The 27,176-nt window shown below is 36.9% G+C and overlaps 1 protein-coding gene across 1 annotated transcript in view; it reads right to left on the bottom strand.

Moving 5' to 3' along the window:
* Nucleotides 1–27,176, bottom strand: part of LOC138415814 (dynein axonemal heavy chain 14-like) — a 317,408-nt gene that overhangs the window by 121,299 nt on the left and 168,933 nt on the right. Inside the window, exons 34-44 of the mRNA XM_069544370.1 lie at nucleotides 22,813–22,971; nucleotides 21,401–21,536; nucleotides 19,773–19,834; nucleotides 18,208–18,392; nucleotides 16,398–16,526; nucleotides 13,371–13,508; nucleotides 12,225–12,392; nucleotides 10,782–10,952; nucleotides 6,695–6,862; nucleotides 5,445–5,537; nucleotides 2,327–2,524 (exon numbers count right to left, since the gene is read on the bottom strand). Coding sequence (XP_069400471.1) covers nucleotides 2,327–2,524; nucleotides 5,445–5,537; nucleotides 6,695–6,862; nucleotides 10,782–10,952; nucleotides 12,225–12,392; nucleotides 13,371–13,508; nucleotides 16,398–16,526; nucleotides 18,208–18,392; nucleotides 19,773–19,834; nucleotides 21,401–21,536; nucleotides 22,813–22,971 — 1,607 coding nt within the window. The remainder of the gene's footprint in view (nucleotides 1–2,326; nucleotides 2,525–5,444; nucleotides 5,538–6,694; nucleotides 6,863–10,781; nucleotides 10,953–12,224; nucleotides 12,393–13,370; nucleotides 13,509–16,397; nucleotides 16,527–18,207; nucleotides 18,393–19,772; nucleotides 19,835–21,400; nucleotides 21,537–22,812; nucleotides 22,972–27,176) is intronic.

The raw sequence follows: 27,176 nt of genomic DNA, 5'->3' as shown, positions 1-27,176 counted from the left end.
AAGCTGAGCAGGGACTCTGCTTCACACAGTTTATACACAGTTTATAAAAGTATAATTTATACTTTTGTGTTTGAATACTACACAAACTATTAGAAATCACATGGCCAAAAGCTTATTTTAACCAAAAACATCTCTACAAAGGATTCCAAAATGAATAGGAAGGTAACAGAGGAGAAGCAGCAATGAAAGAAATTCTACCAGAGGAGTAATAAAAAAAAGTATGAGCATTTTGGTTTTTAGAATAAATCCAAGCTTTCTTTTAACAAAAAAGCATTATTAGCATTATCAGTGCCTCAAGATACAGTATTCTTTAGCCACTCACGGGGACCTGGTATTTCAGTCCAGTTGAAAAAGGGCAGAGAACTACGGGGCTGCGTCCAATAGAGGCCAACAGAGGTGACATGGGGCTAACTGCTTTCCTGTCTCAACTAAGATATGATGGAGAACCGCCAAAGATTTATTAAATACTCTGATTATTGCCTACTTGTTGAGAGTCTAGCTAAAGTACTCCATAATATTACTGTCTCAGCACCCATTTTGTTTGGCCAAGCAGCCTGCCGGGGGACTTAAACTGATAAAATACCTCTCATGGATGCACATGCCTTAGATAGCAACCCACAGAGTTACAAGCAAATGTAAATTCTGATATGACTTCCCAACAGCCCTTGTGTCAGCAGTCTTCCTTGCTTCCCAGAGCCTTCCCTTTATGTGCTCCTTAGATAAGACCCCCATGGAACTTACCCTTGTTGGGTTTGAATTGACCAATCTGGCCCTAGCCTGGAAACTCCAAAAGCACTGCAAAGCACTGCTCCCCCAATCAAGGCGTGTGCCCTGGTCCTACCTCTCTCTCTCTCTGCACTTTGCCTTGACTTCCCATGGGTTCCCTCAAAGCATGCTGTGTACCTCCTGCAGAACCTGAGTAATAAACTTCTCTTTCAGATTCTCTTGTCTTTTGCTAAACTGTAGCTCACCATCTGGTACCCTGCACTTAACAAATGTTAACAAACTTAAAGTCATAACACCATTTTTTGGATTCATGCGGAAAGCAATGATGTGGCTAGAAAAAGTCTGGAAAGGAGATGCAATAACCTTAAAGTTCTGCATAACATGGAAAGTGAAAGTGAAAGTCGCTCTGCTGTGACCGACTCTTTACAATCCCATGGGCTATACAGTCTATGGAATTTTCCAGGCCAGAATACTGGAGTGGGTAGCCATTCCCTTCTCAAGCGGATCTTCCCAACCTAGAGATCGAACCCAGGTCTCCCACATTGCAGGCGGATTCTTGACCAGCTGAGCCACCAGGGAAACCCCTGAATAACACGGGAGCCATGTTCAATTCAGTTTTGACAGTGGATTTCTGAAAAATAGTTTCTTAAATTAGAATGATATACATTCTTGGCAGGGGAGAAACTACATCTTCTGAAATCTAGCAAGTGTCTGGCAAAAACCTCAACCTGATCAAGGAGCAGAATATTCAAATTTGGGAAGGGGAGAATACATAGGTAAAGCAGAAAAACTGGATATTATGGAGAATAGCAGATATGACATGACCCTTGGATTTATTTTCAAAATATGACATGAGAAACAGGCACATACAAGTCTAGGGAGAGAGGCCCAGTATCAGGAGAAAAAACAAAATGGGAGTTTGAAACAATACTAATAACTATACACCTCTGGATCATAGATAATAAACAATATTCCCTTGAAATTTTGCCACAAAGAAGTACATACAATCTGCGGTGGTATTCCTAATTATGCTTTGGCTGTGGAAGGGTATAACTTATGCAAAAGAATAGATTTTTAAAAAGTTGAGCGATTAACATTTTTTGCTACATATAAATAAGGCATAAGATGCAAAGAAAGGTCTTGGCTTTGGTGAAACTTGAGCAGAAGGATAAAGGACAAAAACAGAAGCCTCAAACTCTGTGAGAGCACATTGTAGATTACATGATCAGACAGTATATACAGATGATAGGGCTACTTTTAAAAGACAGATTATAAAACTGGTTTTAATGTAAAATGGATGACTTTAGTTACACAGATAAATTACTTCCAATTAGTCAATTAAAATTATAGAGACAGAAAATTCTTTTATTGTGGTACTTATGTAAAACTATCTACAGAATGATTGCATATTCATAAACTCTATAGGCTATGATTGGATAAGCATGGAAAATAATGAAAAGAATTGATACGGCAGGTTAATAGGACGATAGATGAATATTTTCTTTTCAAATATTAAATTTGGAGGGCTCCACTGTGCCACCTGGGAATACCTTCCATAAATATGAAACTTTAGAAAATAATAAAAACAAAAAGTACTTACTTGATCTAGGTTCAAATTACTAACTATCAAAGCAGAGGGGTTGCCTTCTAATCCTGTTTGCATGAACACTTTTTTGAAATCTTCTTTGAATTCTAAGTAGGCATAATTGTGAGATAAAGGTACCCGGTATATTTTGTGTTCTGCCAAATAACAGGCCAGAGTCGCACAAGTTTCTTTTCCACATCCATCTATTCCAATCTTGGGAAGAAAAAAAATTTAGAAATTTTATTTTTAAATAGAAATAAAAAGTTTTCTACTTAGATGTGCTAGAAAGTTAGTAAAACTACCTAAGACTATTTTTAAATGCTTTGATAAACACATGAAACATAAAATATTTTATCAAAACCTTAAAAGGCACTCAAACACTCAATATTTTAATCTTTTCTCTTCACAGCCTCTTGAACTACATGAAATAGCTGCACTGAAAAGGTAATCTGGAAAAATAGCATAGATAGGCTTATAAATAATTGCAATGTGACTATCAACATTTGAGTCTTCATTTGTAAGGATTCAAAAAAGTCTTTTTCCATTTACTGTGGGCAATAACACTCAAGAAGTGCTCTCTGGGAAGTTTTACCCTTTTAAAACAGTTTATTAAGGTTCAAACTATAGACCATACCTATTTTAAGTGCACAATTAAATGATTTTTAGTAAATTTACAGAGTTATGTAACCATCACCACAATCCATTTTTAGAGTACTTCTGCTGCTGCTGCTGCTAAGGCACTTCAGTCGTGTCTGACTCTGTGCGACCCCATAGACGGCAGCCCACCAGGCTCCCCCGTCCCTGGGATTCTCCAGGCAAGAACACTGGAGTGGGTTGCCATTTCCTATCATCCCCTAAATATCCCTCAAGCCTATTTGCAGTCAATCCTCTTTCTAACCTCCAGTCCCAGGCAACCATTAGTAGGCTTTTTTTCTCTATAGATTTGCCTTTGTTGGACATTTCCTATAAATGGAATCATACAGTAAGAAGTCTTTTGCATCTGACGTCTCAGTTAGCACGATGGTTTCGAGGTTCTCCATGTTGTAGTCTGCATCAGCAGTTCATTCCTTTCCATTATTGGATTTTGGGATGTTAAATCAAACACACATTCCTAGAATAAAACCCACTTGGCCATGATATATAATATTCATATGTTGTTACATTCAGTTTGCTGATATTTCATTAAAAAAATTAACAACTATATTCACAGGGATATTGGTATGTAGTTCTCTTTTTTTCATGACACCTATATAGTTTTGGTATCAGGGTGATACTGGTCTCATAGATTAGCTAGGAAGTATTTCTTCTTCTATTTTCTGGAAGAGTTGTAAATGACTGATTTAATTTTTCCTTAAATGTTAGAATTCTCTAGTGAAGCCATTTGGCCCTAGGCTTTTCTTTGTGGGAAGTTTTAAAATTCCTAATTCAATCTTTTGATTAGTTATGTAAGTACAGACTTTATATTTCTTCAGTTCAGTAATTTATGTCTTTCGAGAAAGGTGTACATTTCATCAAGGTGTATTAAATACTTGGCTTTAATAGTTGGAGTGTTCTTGCCTTTTTTCTCTTGATTATCTTCTCTAAAGATTGGTCAGTTTGTTGATCTTTTCAAAGAATCATTTTTTTGTTTGCTTTCATTGATATTCTCATTGTTTTTCTATTCTTTTTTTTTATTGTTTTTATAATAATTTTTTTTTTTTAGTTTTTTATTTTTTAAATTTTAAAATCTTTAATTCTTACATGCATTCCCAAACATGAACCCCCCTCCCACCTCCCTCCCCATAACATCTTTCTGGGTCATCCCCATGCACCAGCCCCAAGCATGCTGCATCCTGCGTCAGACATAGACTGGCGATTCAATTCACATGATAGTATACATGTTAGAATGTCATTCTCCCAAATCATCCCACCCTCTCCCTCTCCCTCTGAGTCCAAAAGTCCGTTGTACACATCTGTGTCTCTTTCCCTGTCTTGCATACAGGGTCGTCATTGCCATCTTCCTAAATTCCATATATATGTGTTAGTATACTGTATTGGTGTTTTTCTTTCTGGCTTACTTCACTCTGTATAATCGGCTCCAGTTTCATCCATCTCATCAGAACTGATTCAAATGAATTCTTTTTAACGGCTGAGTAATACTCCATTGTGTATATGTACCACAGCTTTCTTATCCATTCATCTGCTGATGGACATCTAGGTTGCTTCCATGTCCTGGCTATTATAAACAGTGCTGCGATGAACATTGGGGTACATGTGTCTCTTTCAATTCTGGTTTCCTCGGTGTGTATGCCCAGCAGTGGGATTGCTGGGTCATAAGGTAGTTCTATTTGCAATTTTTTAAGGAATCTCCACACTGTTCTCCATAGTGGCTGTACTAGTTTGCATTCCCACCAACAGTGTAGGAGGGTTCCCTTTTCTCCACACCCTCTCCAGCATTTTTGTTTTGGTATGTTGTGTTTTTGTTTTCATTCACCTCAAAGCATTTTCTAATTTCTCTTGTGATTTCTTCTTTTACCCATTGGTTATTTATTTAGGAATGTATTATAAAGGTTTTGCATATTTGTGAATACTCCAGATTTCTTCCTGTTATTGATTCCAGTAGTAATTCTTTTGTGATCTGAGAACATAATTTGAATGACTAACTTAAAAAAATAGTCATAATAGCGTGACATATCATTGGCTGAATACATTGGATTTTTATTTAGCCTTCTGAAAGCTTTTCTCTATTTAAGGGATTGGTGGAATTTCCAAGAATTTAACTCTCATTTGCCTTCATGAGCAGTAAAATTTTGTGCAATGATTCATTTTCCTAAATAAATGTTCAAGGAATTGTATTATGTTTGAAGTCAAGGTTCACCTGCACAGACACTGTACTGACACTGAAGACACGCTAGAGATGGTGCCGGACCCATCACTGTTTTTACACATTAAGTGCCTTCCAAAAACAAATAGCTGGTGAGCTTTTATGCACTTTTGAGAGGACAAGGATCTTGTCATATGAATCAATGAATATGAGCTTTCATAAATAGAAAGTGTGCAAAAACTAAATTTCTGTAAGCAGAGTAGATTTTTATTGAATTTCCTTAATTTTTATTTTGCATACTAAAAAAATTTGAAAAATTTAAATTCTTACCAGTAACATATGACTTCCTGATTGTCGAAGGATCCTTGTAGCTCTTGCAATGTGTTCTATGGCTTCCTTGAAAAATACCAAGGAATGAGAAATCTACCAGGGGAAATGAAAAAATAAAGTGATATAGGCACAGAAAAATTAAGTGTTCATTGTGGTTTTACATACAAGATATAGAAGTGAGAATGACTAATCTGGTAATCCAATAATTTAGACCCAATAAACTAGTTTACATTAATGGAAAATAAGTGTGCACAATGAGAACTGTCCTTTTGCCAATATTCTGATGAGTAAGATTGGAAGGCAGGCATAGGCTTGAGGGAAGAAGATGAAGGGGACAGCAGCAATATCCAGGCTGATTTTCTATTTCTCTGTCTTGAGGTAGAACAAGCCTCAGGGAATCTGTGTATGGTATCTGACTTTGTTGGTGTCTATGTTCCAAATCACCTTTGTTCATAACTATAATGGGAATGTAGTTTCCCATTGGACTTCCCTGGTGGCTCAGATGGTAAAGAATCCGCTTGCAATGTGGGAGACCTGGACTGGATCCCTGGGTTGGGAAGCTCCCGTGGAAGAGGACATGGCAACCCATTCCAGTATTCTTGCCTGGAGAATCCCTGTGTATAGAGGAGCCTAGAGGGCTACAGTTCATGGGGTTGCAAAGAGTCGGACACGACTGAGTGACTAAGCACAGCACAATGGGAAAAACTGTGAATTAGTCCCAGCTATATTGCTGCTACTTGTTGACACACCCTCTCTTGCATTTAATTCCCTTAATAATTCAGCATTTTATTGCCTCAGTTGCGCACCTTTTATTTAGATGAGGCAAAATAAGATGAACAATATAAACCTATACTTTTACTGGTCTTCACTAAAATTTGAGGGTACACTTTTTGATCTCTCTTGCTCTTATACATACACATACATCTCAAAAATATTTGATTTTACATATACATATACATATGTGTAGTGTTAGTCGCTCCGTCATGTCTGACTTTTTGCAATCCCATGGACTGTAGCCCACCAGGCTCCTCTGTCCATGGGGATTCTCCAGGCAAGAATACTGGAGTAAGTTGTCATTTCCTTCTCCAGGGGATCTTCCCAACTCAGGGAACGAACCTGAGTCTTCTGTACTGGCAGGCGGATTCTTTACTGATTGAGCTACCAGGGAAGCCTATATATATGTGTGTGTATATATAAATATATATTTGAAAATAGTATTCTTTAGATTTTTGTATAGTATGTGTCTCTACCTCCAAAGACGCTGAATTCAACTTCATTTGGAATTCAGTAAGTACTTCAGCAAGTTTATTATAGTCATTGGTATACTGATAGGTCTTCTTTTTATGAGATTTGTTTACATCCAAGAAATCCACAAATATAATTGGGTCATTCATCAGTTTTTCTTTGGTCCATTGGATCTATTGTAAGGTGATTGAATAGAAACTGTTAATAGCACAATTTTACTAATCAAAACTAAAACAATGTACTTATATCAGAGAAGTTCTTAGCATAGTAGGTCTAGGTCTTGGGGATTCTTAACCTTTTTTTGTGCCATGGACCCCCTTCTGACAGTGAAACTTATGGACTCCTCATAAGAGTAACATTTTAAACACATATAGTAAAATGCAAGGGTTGCAAAGGAAACCAAATACACGGAAATACAGTTCTGTTTAAGAACTCTTTGAGAATCTACAGTCTCTAGGTTAAGAACTGCTGCTGTGGGAATAACATTTTGATACCACGAGGTCTCACCAACAATCTGAAGAAGAGAATCTTTCCTCAATCAATTGTTAATCACCACCATAGATATGCAAGCTTCCATATTTGCTTTCTTGGTTCACTTGACAAACCCTTGCCTGTCTTTCAGACCAAGTTCGTGGGCTAACCCCTTCTTTGAAGTCTGACCATTTCCCTCTTCCTAAAACTAGGGAGATAAAATTATTCTTTCTTCTTTTGTCCTACTATGGTGGTGTGTGGATGGGCCTGTTACAGCGCTTACACCTGTTAGGTTGTAAGGTGCTTGGAAGCAGGGCTTACGTTAGTTCTATGGAGGTTTTAGAACTTACCTCAGCTGATGTCTGGCCCTGGAAATTCTTAATAGGCTCTCAGAAGGTGTCTGTTTAAGCAAAAGGCTAAAGGAAGGTCGAGGGACAATATAACATGATGGTTAAGAGACTATCTGAAGTCAGATAGCCAGGACTCCACCACTTAACTAACTATGCAACCTTGGGCAAATTCTTAATCTCACTTTGCCTCAGCTTCTTCATTTGTTAAATGAGGATTATAACAGGACTTAAATCACAGAGATGTTATGAAGATTTAATTGAGTAATGATGGGTAAAGCTTTTAAAACAGTGCCTGGCACACTGTAAGTGTTAACTGTTATTAGAGCTATCACATTTTACTATTTAAAAAGTCAAGCAGTCAAACAACTGACTAAATGGTATTGTATAAACCCAAATTCTTACAGGAATAATTTACATCCTTAAATTTTTAAAGTAGGTTTGGGTAATAGTTCTTTAATTTGGGGGTACCGTAGCTGTTCTTACTGTCTGTGGGACTAACTCCTACTAGGGAAAGACCTGTCTCCCCTAAGTATTTGCTTACTCATTTTCTACTGCCTCTACATCTATTCTTTGGTCTAGCAAAGTCTTGAACTAAATTGCAGTTGGAATGTATAAGGCAAAAATTTAAGATCTTCTCCCAGGACAGAAATAAGCTCTCTTTAGATGGTTATTTTAGCAAAGTCTCTGCATTCTTTCATTCATTCCTTTATCAATTCATTCATCCCAGATGTATTTATCAAGTACCAGCTAGGGGTAAGGGAGGATGTTAAACTCTGGAGATTTAGGTGGGGATAAAAAGCAACGATTTTGTTCTCATGGAATTCATCGGTTAGAGAAAGACATAGGCAATTAAATTCTAATTAGTTCTACGGATGGAAAAACCCCATAGTCCTATGACAATACAAAGACATTTAATCTGGAAACAATGTGGTTTAGGCTAGAGAAGACCAGCAGAAGAGGAAGCATGAGCTGAATCCAGAAGGATGGTCAGGAGTGAGCCAAGGGAAGGGACCTATATGAGTAAAGGAAGGGACAACAGAGACCATTCTGCACTGGCCAAAGGATGAGGTGAGGCGCTCAAATTTCTGACATGGATGGAGGCTTGAATGATAGCATCAGTATTGAGGTAGGAAACACCAGGGGCGGAGTCATCAGGGTAGTACATAGAACGCAGAGAAGGAAGACTGGAAGTGGTTTTGCAAATGGTTTTTCATGTTGAGAGTGAAGTACCCCGAGTAATATGAGACAGATTTAGAAGTCAAGCCAAGCTTTAATTCTAGCATTCAGGCTCTTTCTGCCAAACCACCAGCCTGTCTTTGAACAGTAGATATAAGATCTGGTCATTTTTAATACAATGATAGCTTACATTTACTGAGCACTTATCATGTGTCAGAAACCGCTGTGAACACTTTACACAAGTTAGTGCCCTTAATTATCACCACAGTCCTGTGAAGTAGGTACAATTACTACCTTTTCATTAGAGATGAGGAAACCGAAACACAGAGGGGTCACTTGCTACAGGTTTCATAGCTCATAAATGGAAGGGTTGGGCTTTGAACTTGGGCAGAGCCTGTGTTTGGTACCTCTGTATTCAACTGCTTCTCAGGTTGTTAGGGAAGGAAAGTGAGAAAAGAAAGGACTGGAGATTCTACTGCCTGTGTGAAGGAAAGTAGGAGTGAGGTGAGTGTGAAGCATCACCAAAGAGCAGCCCCAAAGAGGGACAAGAAGAACTGCACCCTGGGTAGAGCCCTGAGACACTCTGGATAAGTAGATGGAGCTGTTGGTGGATGTGGAGATAGCTACTTAGTGAAAAGATTGGTTTACCAGATGTTTAAAAAGTTGGAGGGCAGAAGTGTTATGGGTTAACATGAATGATGATACAAAGAAGGGTCTAGGCTGAGGAGCAGGAAACTTGGATTAAAGAAAAGTAATGATGAGTGTCTAGAAAAAAATTTTTTAAAGATTTTTGAATTTGTGATTTATCTAAAAAATATATATGGGGACTTCCTTGGTGGTGCAGTGGTTAAGACTCCATGCTGGCAATCTAGGGGGTGCAGGTTAAATCTCTGGTTGGGGAACTAAGATCCTACATGCCACATGGCATGGCAAAAAGATAAAAGGAAAAAAATATATGTGTATACAAATGTATGTATACATAAAGACAGAGATTTACATATATGTATCCGTGTTGTATGCTGGGCTTACATGCATGTGTGTATCTCTATGTATAAAGTTTGTATTCCAAATTTCTTCTTCGCTGTTGTAAATAAAGTTGTATCTTTGAGTTTATTTTATTTCCTACAGTGCTTCCAAAGAGGAGAAAAAAGAAAAGAGCCATCATCTTTGGAAAGGAATTGAGAGGAGTTAGGAGAAGGCAATGGCCCCCACTCCAGTACTCTAGCCTGGAAAATCCCATGGATGGAGGAGCCTGGTAGGCTGCAGTCCATGGGGTCGCTAAGAGTCGGACACGACTGAGCGACTTCACTGTCACTTTCCACTTTAATGCATTGGAGAAGGAAATGGCAACCCACTCCAGTGTTCTTGTCTGGAGAATCCCAGGGACAGGGGAGCCTGGTGGGCTGCTGTCTATGGGGTTGCACAGAGTCGGACACGACTGAAGCGACTTGGCAGCAGCAGCAGCAGCAGCAGCAAAGAGGTACGGTAATGGAGTTGAGCTCACCACTTCATTTAGTTAAAACTGTTAGTGAATCAGTTACTGAAGCACTTTCCTTTGTGACCTGGACTAGAGAAGCATGCACAAACTAAAGTTCAAAGGGCTGGAGAGGGGTGAGGGGTCAAAATGTTCATGCCTGCCAGTCCTGGAGGAAAATGAGAAATTTCAAGGCTCTTAAAAGGCCAAATATATGGGCTTCCCTGGTGGCTCAGAGGGTAAAGCGTCTGCCTGCAATGTGGGAGACCTGGGTTTGATCCCTGGGTGGGGAAGATCCCCTGGAGAAGGCAATGGCAACCCACTCCAGTACTCTTGCCTGGAATAATCCCATGGACTGAGAAGCCTGGTAGGCTTCCATACAGTCCATGGGGTTGCAAAGAGTCGGACACGACTGAGGGCCTTCACTTTCTTTCACTTTCAAAGGTATCAAGACCTTATCACTTCAGTTGTTCCAAATCTATAATTATTTAGACATTTGCAAGTAAAAAATGGAATTGTTAATAAAGTTTTTAGTTAACATCATAGAAATGTCTGATGATGTTTAAAAAACAACACTTTTGCTCAAGATACAATTTACAAAAATTTTAAAAATTATTTTACCTGAAAATAATTCTCAAGTTCTTTCGAAAGAATCTGATAGAAAAGCACCTGTTCAGCTTGTTCAAGTAAGCGATCATGAAACACTCGGGTGGCTTCATGAACAAAGAACAGAGCAGCCATCTCTTTGGAGTTAACAACATACTTATCAGCTTGCAGCAAACCTAGAAGAAGCTATTAGGAATTTAAAAACAACAATTAAAAAACCATTATCAGGTAGATTGCAAAGTAAAGCCTCATTTTTTTTTTTGCAGGTTTATGTTTCTATAAAAATAGAGCAATAATCTCAGGCAAGGATTGTCAATTCCTGCAAGTGATAATCTGAACTTCTGATGAGATGGACAAGTTATAAACCAGAGAAAACCTGTATAGTGTCACCCTTAGAAGGAGAGGGCTCAAAAACTCCTCACAGGATTGCTGGAGATAAGTGATGCTTCTTAATGTTCTAAGACTGCCAATTTGGGTTAAAAAACTTATAACCCATTTCAAATATATGTACTATTTTGGGCTAAAGTCCCATAGCATGGAGATAAAAAGCAAACCAAAAAAAGATTAAAAAAAAAAAACATTTTAATCCAGAAAATTCTTAGACTAAATCAGCACTGTTGGCAACATTCTCTGGTGTAAAAGCAAGTCTTGTGAAAATTCAGCATGTTTATGAAATGCATACATGCTTTCATTTGTCTGAGAGCTGTAATAAACTCTCAGAAATAAAGCAAAACCAAAATCTATGTTATAGCCTGGTCATTTCTCTCCCTAATGAGAATCTTAGCCAGTATGTCCCCTGATGGGGACAGACCCCTCCCTCATATTCTCTGCTTTAGCTCCTCTTTGAAGTACCTAGATGCACAACTCTTGAATTTTTATACAGATGCTAAAACCCCCACAAAATAGAATAATTTGCTACTGATGACCAGGAGAACATAGGCCCCAGACCTATTGGAGCCTAAGGATTGATAATGCTAACCCCTGTGACCTGGCCTGGTTACCTCACCATCAACCAATCAGAGCATGTTGCACGAGCTGATCATAGACCCTCACCTGATCCTTAAAAGTCCTTGGCTGAAACCCTCTGGGGAGTTGGAGATGCTTGAGCACTAGTTGTCTCAGATTCCTTGTATGGCCTTACAATAAACACTGAACTTTCATTCACCACAACCTGGTGTCAGTAGATTGGCTTTACTTTTTTAACAGTCTTACAGGTTTCATTATTGAATTCTCTGCATGGAATTACTTTAATGATTCCTTTTAACTGGCTTATAGGATAAGCTGCTAACAGCAAAACTAATCAACTTGAATTGCTCTGTTTTCCCCCTTCTAACAATTAAGTGTGGACAGTATCAGTGAGTAGGGAAATGGAGAGAGAGAGAAAGTCAGTTCAGTAAAACTGCATTGTCTCAAGTTGAATTTTAAACTTAAGTTAGAGAATGAAATTTTAAAACAAACCTTAAATACATCTCGAAGATTAAACATGTAGTGACATTTTGTTGGAGTTGGTAACATAGTCTGACATACTTGATAGTATACAGCTAGACAGCAAGATATTATTTGATCCTTAGTTTTCTGAACTTCTGGTGCAAAGTTATTGATAGAGAAATACATTCCCAAATGAACCTTTAAAGAGAAATTTTATAATTTAGTTTGCCAAAACTTTTAACAACAGACTATTTTTAGTTAATCCCTACTAGAAAGGAGATGTATATGCTATAATGGAAGATCAATTTTGTTTAAAATGTTAGCAATCAGAATTCATTTTAACCAGATGCCAGACTAGTACAAAGACATTCTGGATGTTGAGAACTGAGGAAAATTTCAATTGGTCCTAGTTTGGTGAAAGATTTAGAGGCCTGTGTTATGTGTTTTCTGGGGACAACTGATGCTCCACCTGTGTGTATAATACCAGTATACTGAAAATTCTTCCATATCCTTGTTGCCCAGGAGATGTTACTAGAAGAAATATAAAGTGATAGAACTATTATCTCAGTTAAGATTGGTATATGTATATATTCTATACCAGGTTTTTTGAAGTGTAGATTATTTATCACCTGTAGAATTACTAAGTACTTTTTGAAAAATAGATTAAAAAATGATCTTTAAATTTTGTTATATAAAAGAAAAAGACATAAGTAGTTTGGAAGAATTTAGTAAGCTTGCATATATTTTTCTAATCAAACTAGTTTTCAAATTGAGGCATTTTTCTAATAAGATATTTCAGAATTTCTTCTCTCAATTTTTTATTCTATAAGGAAATAAAAAATAAATATTAGCAAAAATCCAAGTGTACTTTTTGGCAATGCAGATTGCTGAGCTCCATCTCAGATATATTGGATTAGAATCGCTGAGAAAAAAGACTTGGAATTTGTTTCAAACATTAAGTAAACATGCCCCACCTGTGTTTCTTATGCACAATAACTTACATTTTTTATATTTAGAGACAAATTATAATAGTAAGCCGGAAAATACAGAGGGAAAAAAATCCATCCCCTTAAGAGAATTTTCTCTTAATATTAGTGGTTTTAATTTCTCATATTTTCCCTTATACTATAGAATTAATTTTGTTTTTTTTTCTAGAAAATAAATTAGATGTATTACCTGGAAAATAGTTTTTATGGCAGTTTGTGGGAGATGAGGCAATACCAGAATGGAAAAATGTTTGAGCAGACGTGGGCTAATATACCTCCTACTAACTGGAAAAACACAAGCTGCAACTAGAGAGAGATCTTGGATATTCTGCGGGAAGAGTAAAAAGGAAGAGTAACTGAATGTATCTATAGAAAGTGAAACATATATACCTATTTCCCAGCTCCAAAAGGACAAAAGGTTTTTAATGTTTAGGCACACTGGGGGCTCTGAGGAGCTCTGGTTCTTTATGTCTCAGTGTAGAAAGAATTTAACAGGAGGCAAAGTGATAAGAGTGATTTATTAGAATAGGATGCTTGTGAGGTTAACAAGCAGGTGGGCAGGAGGATGCCTCACCCAGAACTTAGTAGGCTATAGTTTTACAATCAAGGGAAAAGTGGGGAGTGGGAAAAGACCACATTCTTCCTCATTCTTGAGTAGATGTCAAGCTACCATCATCAGTTCCTCCTCATCAGGTGTGGGAGCTTTCTTGTCCCTACACGGTGAAAATGGGACTATCATTGCACTATTCAAATCAGCAGAAAGGTGGTCTATGCTAAAAATGGTAAATCATATAAGGTTTTGGTATAATGTCACCTTGTCTTTATATTTTTGTTATTAGTGTGCACAGAGAAACATGTCTTTGCAATCAACAACTTGTTGTTTTGTTTTGGGGCATGTCTCACACTTCTGTTACATGGCTTTGTGGTTAAACAAACCTGCTTTCTTGAATGACCATTAACTTCCAGGGGTCTCCCATACTTTTTCCTTTATTAATACTTATGATTCCTTAGTGGGATTAACTATTAATCACCTTACCTTATCACTTTACTCTGTCCTTATCAATGACAGTATTAGTCTGTCTTCTTAGAAGTTGTTGCTGTTGTTCGGTTGTTAAGTGGTGTCTGATGCTCTAAAACCCCATGGACTGCAGCACACCAGGCCTTCCTGTCCTTTACTATATCCCGGAGTTTGCTCAAATTCATGTCCATTGAGTCGATGATGCCATCCAACCATCTCACCCTCTGTCATCCCTTTCTCCTATTGCCCTCAATGTTTCTCAGCATCAGGGTGTGGCTCTTCACATCAGGTGGCCAAAGTATTGGAACTTTAGCAACAGTCCTACCAATGAATATTCAGGACCAATTTCGATCTCCTTGCTGTCCAAGGGACTCTCAAGAGTCTTCTCCAACACCACAATTCGAAAGCGTCAATTCTTCGGAGCTCAGCCTTCTTTATAGTCCAACTCTCACATACGTACATGACTACTGGAAAAACTATAGCTTTGACTATACAGACTCTTGTCAGCAAAGTGATGTCTCTGCTTTTTAATATGCTGTCTAGGTTTGTCATAGCTTTTATTCCAAGGAGCAATTGCTTTTAAATTTCGTGGCTTCAGTCACCATCTGCAGTGATTTTGGAGTCCAAGAAAGTAAAATCTGTCACCGCTTCCACTTTTTCCCAATCTCTGCCATGAAGTAATGGGACCAGCTGCCATGATCTTACTTTTTTGAATGTGGAATTTTAAGCCAGATTTTTCACTGTCTTCTTTCACCATCATCTAAAGGTGCATTTCACACCCATTTCTTGCCTTGTTTTTATCCCAGCGTCTCTTCACTATCTGCCATTAGAGTGTTACCATCTGCATATCTGAGGTTGTTCATATTTCTCCAGGCAATCTTGATTTCAGCTTTTGAAACTGTAATGCCAGAATACAGCCCAGCATTTTGCATGATGTACTCTGCATATAAGAAGTAACCCATCCTAAATATAATTCCAAGACATGTTACTTCTAGGAGGCCTTCTAAATGTCATCTGGAAATAGCCCTGATTTCTGCCCCGAGTCATTAGAAAATAAAGAATATGTTACTGAGGCTTGTGAAAAGGATTCTGGTAATAAGTGAGAAATGAGGAGAAAAGCCTGGTGAATGGGTCTGTAGAGAAGATAGGATTAGCTGGGTGAGAAGAAGTTTGACTGCTTACATAGTATTTTGACATATTACAACACGGCATTGTAAAGCTGGAATCATAACGAAACAATACAGTTTACGCATGATGGGGTATTTTCAGTTTTTTCCTGCATATGTTCATGCCTAAGGCCTTAGAAATACCATTAAGAGGCTGCCTCATTATTTTCATGTCACTTCAAGAAAATTCTTTAGGTTGTGCATTTCACACCCATTTCTTGCCTTCTTTTTATCCCAGTCTCCTGGATTCTTCCTGGGGGCCTGCACCTCCATTCTGCTCTCTGCCTTGGGTTGATGGTTGATTTAGACAGTTTGAGCGGTATCTGAGTTGATGTCACTCACCAGCAAGTGTATGTCATCCAGGATCCTAGGACCAAGTTTATCTGAGACATGAAACAACCATCTAATTTTACAGATGAGGAAACAAGGCTCAGGAAGTTGAAATGATAAAGTCGGTTCTAGAAACCAGGGTTTCCAGCGAAGGAACCAAATAAGGAGAAAAGTACATTTACTTTTTAAAACATTAAACCCTTCTGATTGAGCTCAATGAATCAAAAATAATTACATAAAAATATCTCTTTGGAATTTTTTTGACCCTGTATGTAAGGTCTGAAAATTCTTTTATGTTCTTGAAAATAAAGATGCGAAAGAGTCTTAAATAGAGATTAAGAATGTATTTCTTAAGCCACATTTTCACTAGCTTTTCTCATATGCAATAGTTGCTGAGGCACTGAAAAATCTGAATAACTATTAATGTGTTTAACAGTAGTGAGCATGTTTTTGACTCAGAAACCAAACCCACTGCAATTTTTATTAAGATTTAATCCTACTAAAAGTAGAATTTCTGTGAACCCATAGACTTGTGCTGAATTGCAAGATGTAATTACAATTGTTGAATTAAGATTTCAACTTTATGTCCATTTGACTAGATTTTCTAAATATCTTGTTTAACTCACTCAACATTGTTAGAAATATTTAACTTATTGTTACGTAACAACAGTTAACATGAAGAAAATCTTAGTATAAACTGTACCTTCCATGTAACTTTTTCAGTATCATAAATTCCTCCCATATCTAATAATTGTCTGATTAACTCCAGGGGTGGCTGTGTTCCATACATATCTGATTCTGGCATATTCAGATCATCAATAAAAATTACAATCTTAAAGAAGACAAAAGGTTTTAAAAACACATATTAAACTCGATTTATGAATTAGGAATATTAAATATGCTATGCTAAGAATATACTAAGAAGAAAATTATATGTAATGACGTGTAGTTTTCTATTAAAAAGCAGATGACCAAATTCTATTTTGAAGATATGATTTTAGAAAACAGTAATCTCTCAAAATAGTGGAAACTACTCCTTCTCTATAGACTTCCCATAATTATATCTAATTATAGTTAGAAATGTATTTGATGGTGGACAATGGAGAAGGCAATGGCAGCCCACTCCAGTATTCTTGCCTGGAGAATCCCATGGACGGAGGAGCTTGGTGGGCTACAGTCCGCGGGGTCACAAAGAGTCGGACATGACTGGGTGACTTCACTTTAAAGTAACCTTATCAAGGCTATTATACAGGAATGTGGGTATTATTCATGCAGAATTTACTGATGGCATGCCTGCTATTGGCAATGCACTGTTTTAGGTATTTCATTATTCATTTAACATGTGTCCTGATTTAGGAATAAAATTGTTATCGGGAACTAGACTCTTGAAACTCTGCTGCAAATGCTATTGTCAGGGGCAACCAGCAGAAAAGTCAGGTACATTTCCAGTTTTCAAACCTGTGTTACTTTCTACCTTTGAAACTATTATGCATTTAAGTGTACTGATTGTACTAATTATTTCACATGAATTAGCCCCTTTAGATTGCTTTAATCTTTGTAAAACAAGAAAAGATTTGAAAAATACAGACAGCCATTTATTTTGAATTATCTAATTACATAATTTGTAACTATCATATCAATATCATCTTTTTTGGGTAAGATACTCTGCCCTCTATCACAAACTGGGTATTTATAGGTAAACCAATTTGACCAAAATTTTGCCTACTTGCATTTTTCATTTCTGTGATTAGGTTGACCAATTATTATTCTTTTCAAAATCCTTAAGACATACCCAATTAAGTAAAGAGTCATAAAGTTTATTTAAATCTTCAGTTAAAATTAAGGAAGGGAAACCTGAATCAAACCCATAAAAGCTCTCGAAATTGATGGGCACAGGGGTTAAACTCAGGGGTTCTTAAGGGCCCTTATGTGATTTTCTTACTAATCAATCCTGAATCTTGACCTTCAGCTTATTTTAGGAAATGACTGGAATCACTGATTGTAAATTTCCGTTGTGACAGAGGGTTTATTTCAACAAGTGGACAGTTAGTAATGCACCAAGCAGACTGACAATAAAAATAAGGAACACCCAATACCACTTCAAGGAAGTAGGAGTTGTCCAAGTTATTGCAAAGCTATTCTCTTAGTACCTTTCCTTGATGCTGTGGATATCACAAAGTTCTCTCCCTTTCTTTTGGAAAAAAATGTGCTGACATATATAGTAAAAGGTCACTGACATCTAACTCATTTTCTGGCCTTATCTACTCACATTTAATTCAGATTCCAGTAGCTTCTTTGGGCCTTAATAATTTTGAATCAGTACAATTCTTCATGTTGTAAATGGAGTTATATTGATCTGGAAACCAAAGTTTCCATTATAAAGTGAATTTTCTAGTCATGTTCAGGAGTGTAGTTACACTTGTCTTTCCCCATATATTAGTATTAATTAAAGTAAGTCACTATCACTTGAGTAGTATAAGCATATTAGTCAACAGGTATGGGAGATGTTTTACCCTATTGTTTTTTGGTGCTCCAAGAGAGTCTTTAGTTCTTCTTACTAACTTCTTAAGAATCATCTCCTTGGTTCTGGCAGCTGACGTATTGATGTTAAAATTTATCGCAGAGACTATAATTCCTTTATTACTATTTTTAAATGAACTTTCATCAGTTTTAACTTCTGCCTTTTTAGTAATCTTATCTATGATGCCACATATAGAAAAAGGTCAAGTTAGAATACTTTCAGAATATTTGTGCTTTACTAAGTTATTACAAATATAAAAAATCACATAATTTTACTCTACTATTGTCATTTCCAAGAAATTACTCTGAGGACATTTCAGTGAGAGAAGGAATGCCAACTACAAAATGCTTCCAAGTGTTCCCTTACTTTTGTGTGGTTAAGAGTGTTTCTTTGCAACCACAGTCAAATGGAACAGTGTGAAACCCGGGTGTGCTCAGTTGCTCAGTGTGTCCGACCCTTTGCAACCCCATGGACTGTAGCCCGCCAGGTTCCTTTGTCCGTGGGATTTCTCAGGCAAGAGTACTGGAGTGGGTTGCCATTTCCTACTCTAAGGAATCTTCCTGCCCCTGGGATCGAGCCTGCGTCTCCTACATTGGCAGGTGGATTCTTTACTACTGAGCCACCTGGGAAATCCATGAAAACTCATAGAACCCTCTTTTTATTTATGCACAATGCACACATATAACTTTCTCTGCTTTTAAAATATTTAAATTTTCAACATACTATATTTATAACAAAATTACACATGAAACGCTAAAAGCAGCAGGTAGGCACTGAAATTAGGCACTCGTTCCTTGAATGAGCATCATCTAGAAGGATTATTTGGGATGGATGATTATTTTGGTAAAAACAAAACCAAACAACTCTTCTGGCAGGAATTTGGGGGCCAGACTCCCTTTCCCATTCTATAGCTATCTCTGGACCACCCATCTTTTCCTCTTCAGAACAGAGCAGTTGCTCCTCACACTACTAAATCAGATTTTTAAGGCTGAGGCTCCTGAAGCTCAATTTGAAAACTGGGGCTTCCCTGGTGGCTCAGAGGTTAAAGCGTCTGCCCGCAATGCGGGAGACCTGGGTTTGATCCCTGGGTTGGGAAGATCCCCTGGAGAAGGAAATGGCAACCCACTCCAGTATTCTTGCCTGGAGAGTCCCATGGACTGAGGAGCCTGGTGGGCTACAGGCCACAGGGTCGCAAAGAGTCGGACACGACTGAGCGACTTCACTCACTTATAGAATCACAACTTTTCTACTGCAGTATTTCTAAAAGCATTAAAGAGCAGGATAGACAGATATTGCTTTCAGTTACTTCTAGACTTAGTCTGTTTCCACTGATGAGCCAGGATACTGGCTTTCTGGTAAGCAATTTTAGTATCCCTCTACCGTAAGCATTCTTTCTAGCTTTCAAGTAGGGTAGAAGAGTTTCAGATGATAGAGGATGTTTCTCAGATTTAAAATTTTAAACTAACAATTGAAAATTTTATTCTGAGATATTTGACAGTATGAAATGACATGCATATGATTGAGATAGGAAGGTTTTAAAACTACTGTAATACATACCTAGACCTCCAGTTGCTGTTTTATGAGTTTCAGAAAGCAAGATGCTGATATTCTGTTTGAAGCTATTGGAATAAAATGTTTTAAGGATTCAAAATTAGCTTATTTACCATAGTAGCCAATTGAACAAAATATAATGAAAGTATCTAGGTTTGGTTGATTTTACTCTTATTGCCTACTAGGAAACAACTATACACTTTTTCCTGTTCACAGTTTGAAAGATAAAATTAGTTACCATTAGAATTGATATTCAAATTTAACAAAACATGGGCTTACTCTTAAAAAACAAACTGAACAAATTCTTAAAATGCCAGGCTATAGGATATTTTCTACGGATGGTAAGCTATTAACTCTCTTGTCCCTTTATAAAATGTATTTTGCCTAATGGCTCACTCAACAAAAGGCCCATTCACCTTTATTTTGATTTTGTCTTCAGGGGTTTCTTTTTTTTTTTTTATGTTATCTTTCTTTATGGTCACTTCAGTTTAAATACTGAACATATAGTAAAATCAATTTTTTTAGACTCCATTATTTTTGATTATCATATTTCAGATAAGGAAAGATTCTTATTGTATTAAATGCTTCAAAAATTATTTCTCTGCCTTTTTAAGGCCTTATTTAGAAGTATAGAGGTGTAGAAGGATACTATTAATATTCCAAAATCATCAGTGTGAGAAGTAGATTATGGTGGCTTGGACTAAAAGTGACATTGAATAAAAAGAAGCAGAGGAATTCAGATGTATTTTGAAGACAGCACAGGCTTGACTAATAGAAGACTGGCTATGCAGCAGAGGAAAATGGGGACACAGGGGTTGGGAGGAATCAGACAGGTTATTGGGGATGGGCAGGTGAGGCGAAAAGGGGGAATTCAGAGATGATTTGCAAGTTTCAGGCTTGAATAACTGGGTCTCATTAATTCCAGTGAGACACACTGGAGGAAGAATTGATTTGGAAGAGAAATCAAGAGTTATACTTTGTCTATGTTACTGTAGAGATGTTCAGGAGATATCCAAGTATACATGTGACATAGGTCATTGGACATATAAGACTCATGATTAGAGGAAATATGGATATCTCCATAATTACAGTTTCTTATTCAATTCAAACAATGTTGGGCTTCTCTAATATTTTAACAGAATCAGAATCAACTTGAAACACAATCTTTATTTGCACAATTTAGATTTCTTTTTCATTACTTTTTTTTCCCTCAGGAAGAGACACAAAATGACAAAGTTCTTCGTAAAGAATACTTTTTATATTTGATAAGAAGGAAATTTATGTTTAATGCAAAAACCAAAAACTAAAACCCCAGATATATGCTACATCATATTTGTATGTTTTAGTTGTATTTTTCCAGGAAGGAAAATAGCTTGTAATTGTACTTTGTTATGTAGAACAAACTGAGATCTTAAATTTAGTTTTTTATTTAAAATAAATGTAAGAAATTTTCACTTAAAGAAATTAATCTAGTTGTTAACACTCTGGAAAAGTAGAGATATTCTTCTCACTTCTGATTTGAATAATTCTGCATTTTCACATAACAGGTTTGCTTCTTTAAAACATGGTACAGTTATACATTAAGGCAAACTATGTTTTTACCAGACAAATCAAATTTAGAGTTTAATGTATACAACCTTGATTTTTTAATTTCATTATATAATAGGACTTCTCCTAAAATTGATCCATATTTCACATCAAATGCTCCTGAGCCCTCTAACTTTTCAAGCATTTGATTAATGGCAGCAGTTTTTCCAACTCCAAAGTCTCCTAAGGGGAAAATATGTTAAATTAGGTTTATATACAAGAAAATTAGTAGATGCTAACATATGAAAATGAAACAATAACATTTGATATTTGAGAATTGCATGAAAACGGTATTTTTGCTCTTCCATTTAAAATAATGTGGTTAAGAATGGGTAAACAAGTTAGTATGTAAACCTCTCAAAATCATTTGAGTTATTTACATCTTTTTAAAAAGAAAAGATTAGGAGTTAATCGTTATCTTTAATCTAATGTTCATTTACATCTATGGCAAACCTTTTTGCTTACAGCACAGCACAACTACTACATGAAATTATTTTTCCCTGAAATTTTTTGCCAACGCAATCTGGGAGACAAATCTGATGACTAGCAACAGAACAGAAAATTATGACCCTATAAGTTACCAAATATTAAGTAAAACTAAGAATTTCCTTTGACCAAACTGAAGGCAAGGTATGGATTATCTGAGACTTCCAGCTTCATTTTGCCTGAATACTTTGAATACAGAACTGGGAAAGTGATACTATTGCCTTTGGTGAAAGGCAATACAACTTAGAAAAGATAACTGAATGGATTGAAATAAATGTTAAGAAAGAGTAGAATCTGTATTGAATTTCTCCTTTGATAATGGTAAAGGGTTGAAATATTTTAACAATGGGTTGAGGAATTATGTGTACACGTTTTTTTAAAATCAGGCAGTTTCTTTTTGTTTTTGACTTGCATGTAGTTGTGTGTGTAAACTGAAGTAAATCAATCAATGATGCCAACCCCCCTCTAAGGACCTTAGCCCAGAGGCCCTGTAGGCCATGCTTATATTAATCCAATAGCTCTACTTCTGGAATTTGCCTTGAAGGTAATGAAAAGAGGAAAAAGGTTTATAATGTTCTGTATTGGCAAACAGGGTTTCCCTGGTGGCTCAGCAATGAAGAATCCGCCTGCAATGCAAGAGATGTGTGTTCGATCCCTGGGTAGGGAAGATCCTTGGAGAAGGAAATGGCAACCCATTCCAATATTCTTGACTGGGAAATCCCATGGAGAGAGGAGCCTGGCAGACTACAGTCCCTGTGGTCACAAAGAGTCAAACATAACTTAGAGACTAAACAGCAAAAATTGGCAAACCTGAGGAAATGGGAATTCATACACTGTTAGTAAGAATGTATATTGAAAGAGGTACTAAATCTTTTTAGGGCATATTTTTTCCCGCTTGTAAAATAAAATATTTGGACTACATAATGATTATGCTCTTCCTAACTCTGAAATTATATTTAAATATTTTTAATACCTGTGAGAAGTACTGGGCAGGAATTCTTTAAAAGAAGACTTATAAGAAAAGAAAGGCATGTTGTGTCTCTGGTAGCAATATAATTAATGCTCTCTCCACATTCTGTTATCTTCAAAAGGTTTTCACTGGATCCTTGAGGATCAGTTAGTATTGAAGTTCCTGTTAAAATTTTTTTTAAAGTTTTAAATGACCTATAAATAAATGTTATTTTCATCTTTTAGATGCTAAATACTCTCTGGAAAAGTCTGTACGTTATAAAACAATTTAAATTTATACATATACGCCACTATTGCTGCAAGTGCCTGGGTGCCTCTGCTGATCTCAGAAAATTTCCCTTTCATTCATACTTTAGGCTGGTGAATTCACAACACACATTTTTAAGTCCACCACATACAAACTCTGATTTTCTACCACCAAACATACTCAAATGCCCTCATATGCAATGTAAGTGTCTACTTTCCCTCCAGTAAAAATGAAAGTAACTCTCCTGCCAAAGACTCCTGCAATCCTTTTTTTAAGAACACCACTTCTTTGGTAATTCTTCCCCCTCATCACTATCAGTCTGTCCTTTCTATTGGAATTTTCCATTGTATAAACATATATGTGCTAGTATCGCCAATTTTTTTAGTGATTGAACCATATGAAATTGATATTTTTCTTAAAAATCAGGTGAATATGGCCAATTTCATGTGAAATAAAATGCACACGCGTGCACACACACACCCCCCAAACGAAACCAAATCCTCTTGATCCCATAGCCTATTACGCAGCCAAAACTCTCAAAGGGGTTAAATACTACATAGCCTCACTTCCTCATCTTTCATTTTACTCCTTTTTAAATTAAAAATTAATACATTCACATGGTACACAATTCAAAACTATGGTATGCAAAGGTATGCATACATGGTCTCGTTCTCTTTCTCTATGTCCTAGTTACCTAATTTCCAATATGTGGACACTGTTCTGCAATTTTTAAAAAGTTTAGTGTAATTTTAGAGAGCCTTTTATAACCTTAAAGACTTTTTTCTGATTAACATTGCTTTTAATGAATGTATAATAAAATATTCACCAGTGCTCCAGTGATAGATATTTATGGCGTTTCCAATCTTTTGCTATTACAAATAAAGTTAAATTTATGTCATTTTTGGACATATGTCAAATAATTTCTTATAAGTAGAGTTGCTGGGTCACTATAAACTTACATATGATTTATAATTTCAATAGATATTGACAAATTGTCCTCTAATGTCTGGAAGTCTTTGAGGCCTTACCCTTTTGCCAAAAGTATCAAACTTTTTGATCCTCACCAATATTATAGGTGAAAAAAATGTATCTAATTCTAGTTTATTTTGCATTTATTATGAGTCAACTATTATGAGCCATTTGTTTTTCTATGAACTATTTATTTATAATCTTTATCCATTTTTTTCATAGAAAATGGGCAACTGGTCTTTTATTTTGAACTGTAGAAGCTACTTACATATTAAAAAAAATTAGCCTTTGTAATACACGACTTAATGGCTGAACAACAGGTTTGGTAAGCATGTGATTTGCTCCCAAGATATGACAGGTAGCAGTTTTGCCAAGTGGTTAGCCATGGCATAACAGGGGTCATGAGCATTCAAGCAAGACTTCTACACTGAGTCTTTGCTGCCAACATCTGATTTTTAAGTTAGCATCAGGTATCACGATTTTTTTTGTTACTGCCTTATTTATAGGTACTAAAATCTATATTAACTATTTTACTAGTTCTGTCTGCTCTAGTAAGGATACAAATATAACAATGGTGTTTCAAAGGTGGAATTTTGTTCTTCTCTTACAAAACAGTCCAGGGCTTATATGTAAGCACTACAGTATCAGGAACCCACACTTCTCTTCTTTCATCTTTTTTCTGCCATTGTTAACAAGCACTTCCCATGTTTAGGTCCCAGATGGTTATTTTAGGTCCTGCCACCATATTTGCAACTCAGAAGCCAGAATTTGCAACTCAGAAAACAGTAATATTAATACATTCTTTTCTTTTTTAAATTGGAGGATAATTGCTTCACAATGTTGTCTTGGTCTCTGCTGTACAACGACACAAATTAGCCATAAGTATATATATCTTCCCTCCCTCTTGCATCTCCCTCCCACTTCCTCCCATCTCACCCTTCTCCGTCGTCACAGAGCTCTGGGCTGAGCTCCCTGTATCATGTAGCATCATTCTACTAGCTATCTCTTTTACACACGATAATGTACATGTTTCAAGGCTATTTTCTCAATTCATCCCACCCTCTCCTTGTGCCACTGTTCACTTCTGTTCACATTTCATTGTCTAGAACTGGGTTACATGGCCACCATTTAGCTACAAGGAAGGTTTAATTGGAAAACCAATTGACCACATGAATACTTGATTCACAGAGAGACAGGAAAGCATGGAGATGATTGACAAGAAGCAGTTTACGCCACACAGGGAATTAACATAAGAGGAATATGGAAAGAAAAGTGGGATCAACTTAGCATAATAGTCCCAAATTGTCTAATATTACTAATTAACTTTACCACCATCAAAGTCCTATTATTTCATCTTATTATTGAAGAAGGAAACATAATATGTTTTCCTATATCCCCACTCAGGATTCACTGGAAATTGCTTTATTAATAAAAATGAATAAGTATTTATTGAATATTAATGAATGTTGAGCTTCAGAATACATCCCTGGTGACCACAGATTTGTTGTTGCAGTTGCTAAGTCATGTCTCACTCTTTGCAACCCCAGGGACTGCAGCACACCAGGCTTCCTTGTCCTTCACTATCTCCTGGAGTTTGCTCAAACTCATGTCCATTGTGTTAATCGTGCCATCCAACCATCTCATCCTCTGTTGCTCCCATCTCCTCCTGCCTTCAATCTTTCCCAACATCAGAGTCTTTTCCAATCAGTTGGTTCTTCGCATCAGGTGGCCAAAGTATTGGAGCTTCAGCTTCAGCAAGTCTTTCCAATGAATATTCAGGGTTGATTTCCTTTAGTATTGATTGGTTTGATCTTGTTGAGCAAGGGACTCTCAAGAGTCTACTTCAGCACCGCAGTTCGAAAGCATCAATTCTTGTGCCCAACCTTCTTTATGGTCTAACGCTCACATCCATACATGACTACTGGAAAAACCATAGCTTTGACTATATGGACCTTTGTTGGCAAAGTGATGTCTCTGCTTTTTAATATGCTTTCTTGGTTTGTCATAGCTTTCCTTTCAAGGAGTAAGCGACTTTTAATTTCATGGCTGCAATCACTGTTTACAGTGATTTGGGAGCCCAAGAAAATAAAATCTGTCACTGTTTCCACTTTTTCCCCTTTTATTTGCCATGAAGTGGTGAGACTGGAAGCCATGATCTTAGTTTTTTGAATGCTGAGTTTTAAGCCAGCTTTTTCACTCTCTTCTTTCACCCTCATCAAGAGACTCTTTAGTTCCTCTTCACTTTCTGCCATTAGAATGGCATCATCTGCATATCTGAGATTGTTCAAATTTCTCCTGGCAATGTTGATTCCAACTTGTGGTTCATTCAGCCTGGTATTTTGCATGATGTACTCTGCATATAAGTTAAATAAGCAGAGTGACAATATACAGCCTGATGTACTCTTTTCCCAATTTGGAACCAGTCGGTTGCTCCACGTCCAGTTCTAATTGTTGCTTCTTGACTTGAATATAGATTTCTCAGGAGGCAGGTAAGGTGGTCTGGTGGTAAGAGATTCCCATCTCTTTCAAAATTTTCCACAGTTTGTTGTGATCCACACAGTCAAAGGCTTTAGCATAGTCAATGAAGCAGAAGTACATGTTTTTCTGGAATTCGTTTGCTTTTGCTGTGACCCCACAAATGTTGGCAATTTAATCTCTGGTTCCTCTGCCTTTTTAAAATCCAGCTTGTACATCTGAAAGTTCTTGGTTCACACACTACTGAGGCCTGGATTGAAGTACTTGAGAATTATCTTGCTAGCATGTGAAATTAGTGCAGTTGTATGGGTTTGAACATTCTTTGGCATTGCCCTTCTTTGGGACTGGAATGAAAACTGACCTTTTCCAGTCTTGCAGTCATTTCCAAATTTGCTGACATATTGAGTGTAGCACTTTAACAGCATCATCTTTTAGGATTTTAAATAGCTTAGCTGGAATTCTGTCACCTCCACTAGCTTTGTGTGTAGTAATGCTTCCTAAGGCCCACTTGACTTCATATTCCAGGATGTTTGGCTCTAGGTGAGTGACCACACCATCGTGGTTATCTGGATCATTAGGACCTTTTTTTGGTAAAGTTTTTCTGTATATTCTTGCCACATCTTCATAATCTCTTCTGCTTCTGTTAGGTCCCTGATGTTTCTGTCCTTTCTTGTGCC

Source organism: Ovis canadensis, chromosome 12, assembly GCF_042477335.2.
Source record: "Ovis canadensis isolate MfBH-ARS-UI-01 breed Bighorn chromosome 12, ARS-UI_OviCan_v2, whole genome shotgun sequence".
NCBI classification, from domain to species: Eukaryota; Metazoa; Chordata; class Mammalia; order Artiodactyla; family Bovidae; genus Ovis; species Ovis canadensis.
The sequence above is the reverse complement of the archived record's forward strand: the minus strand, read 5'-3'. Positions and strand labels throughout refer to the sequence as shown.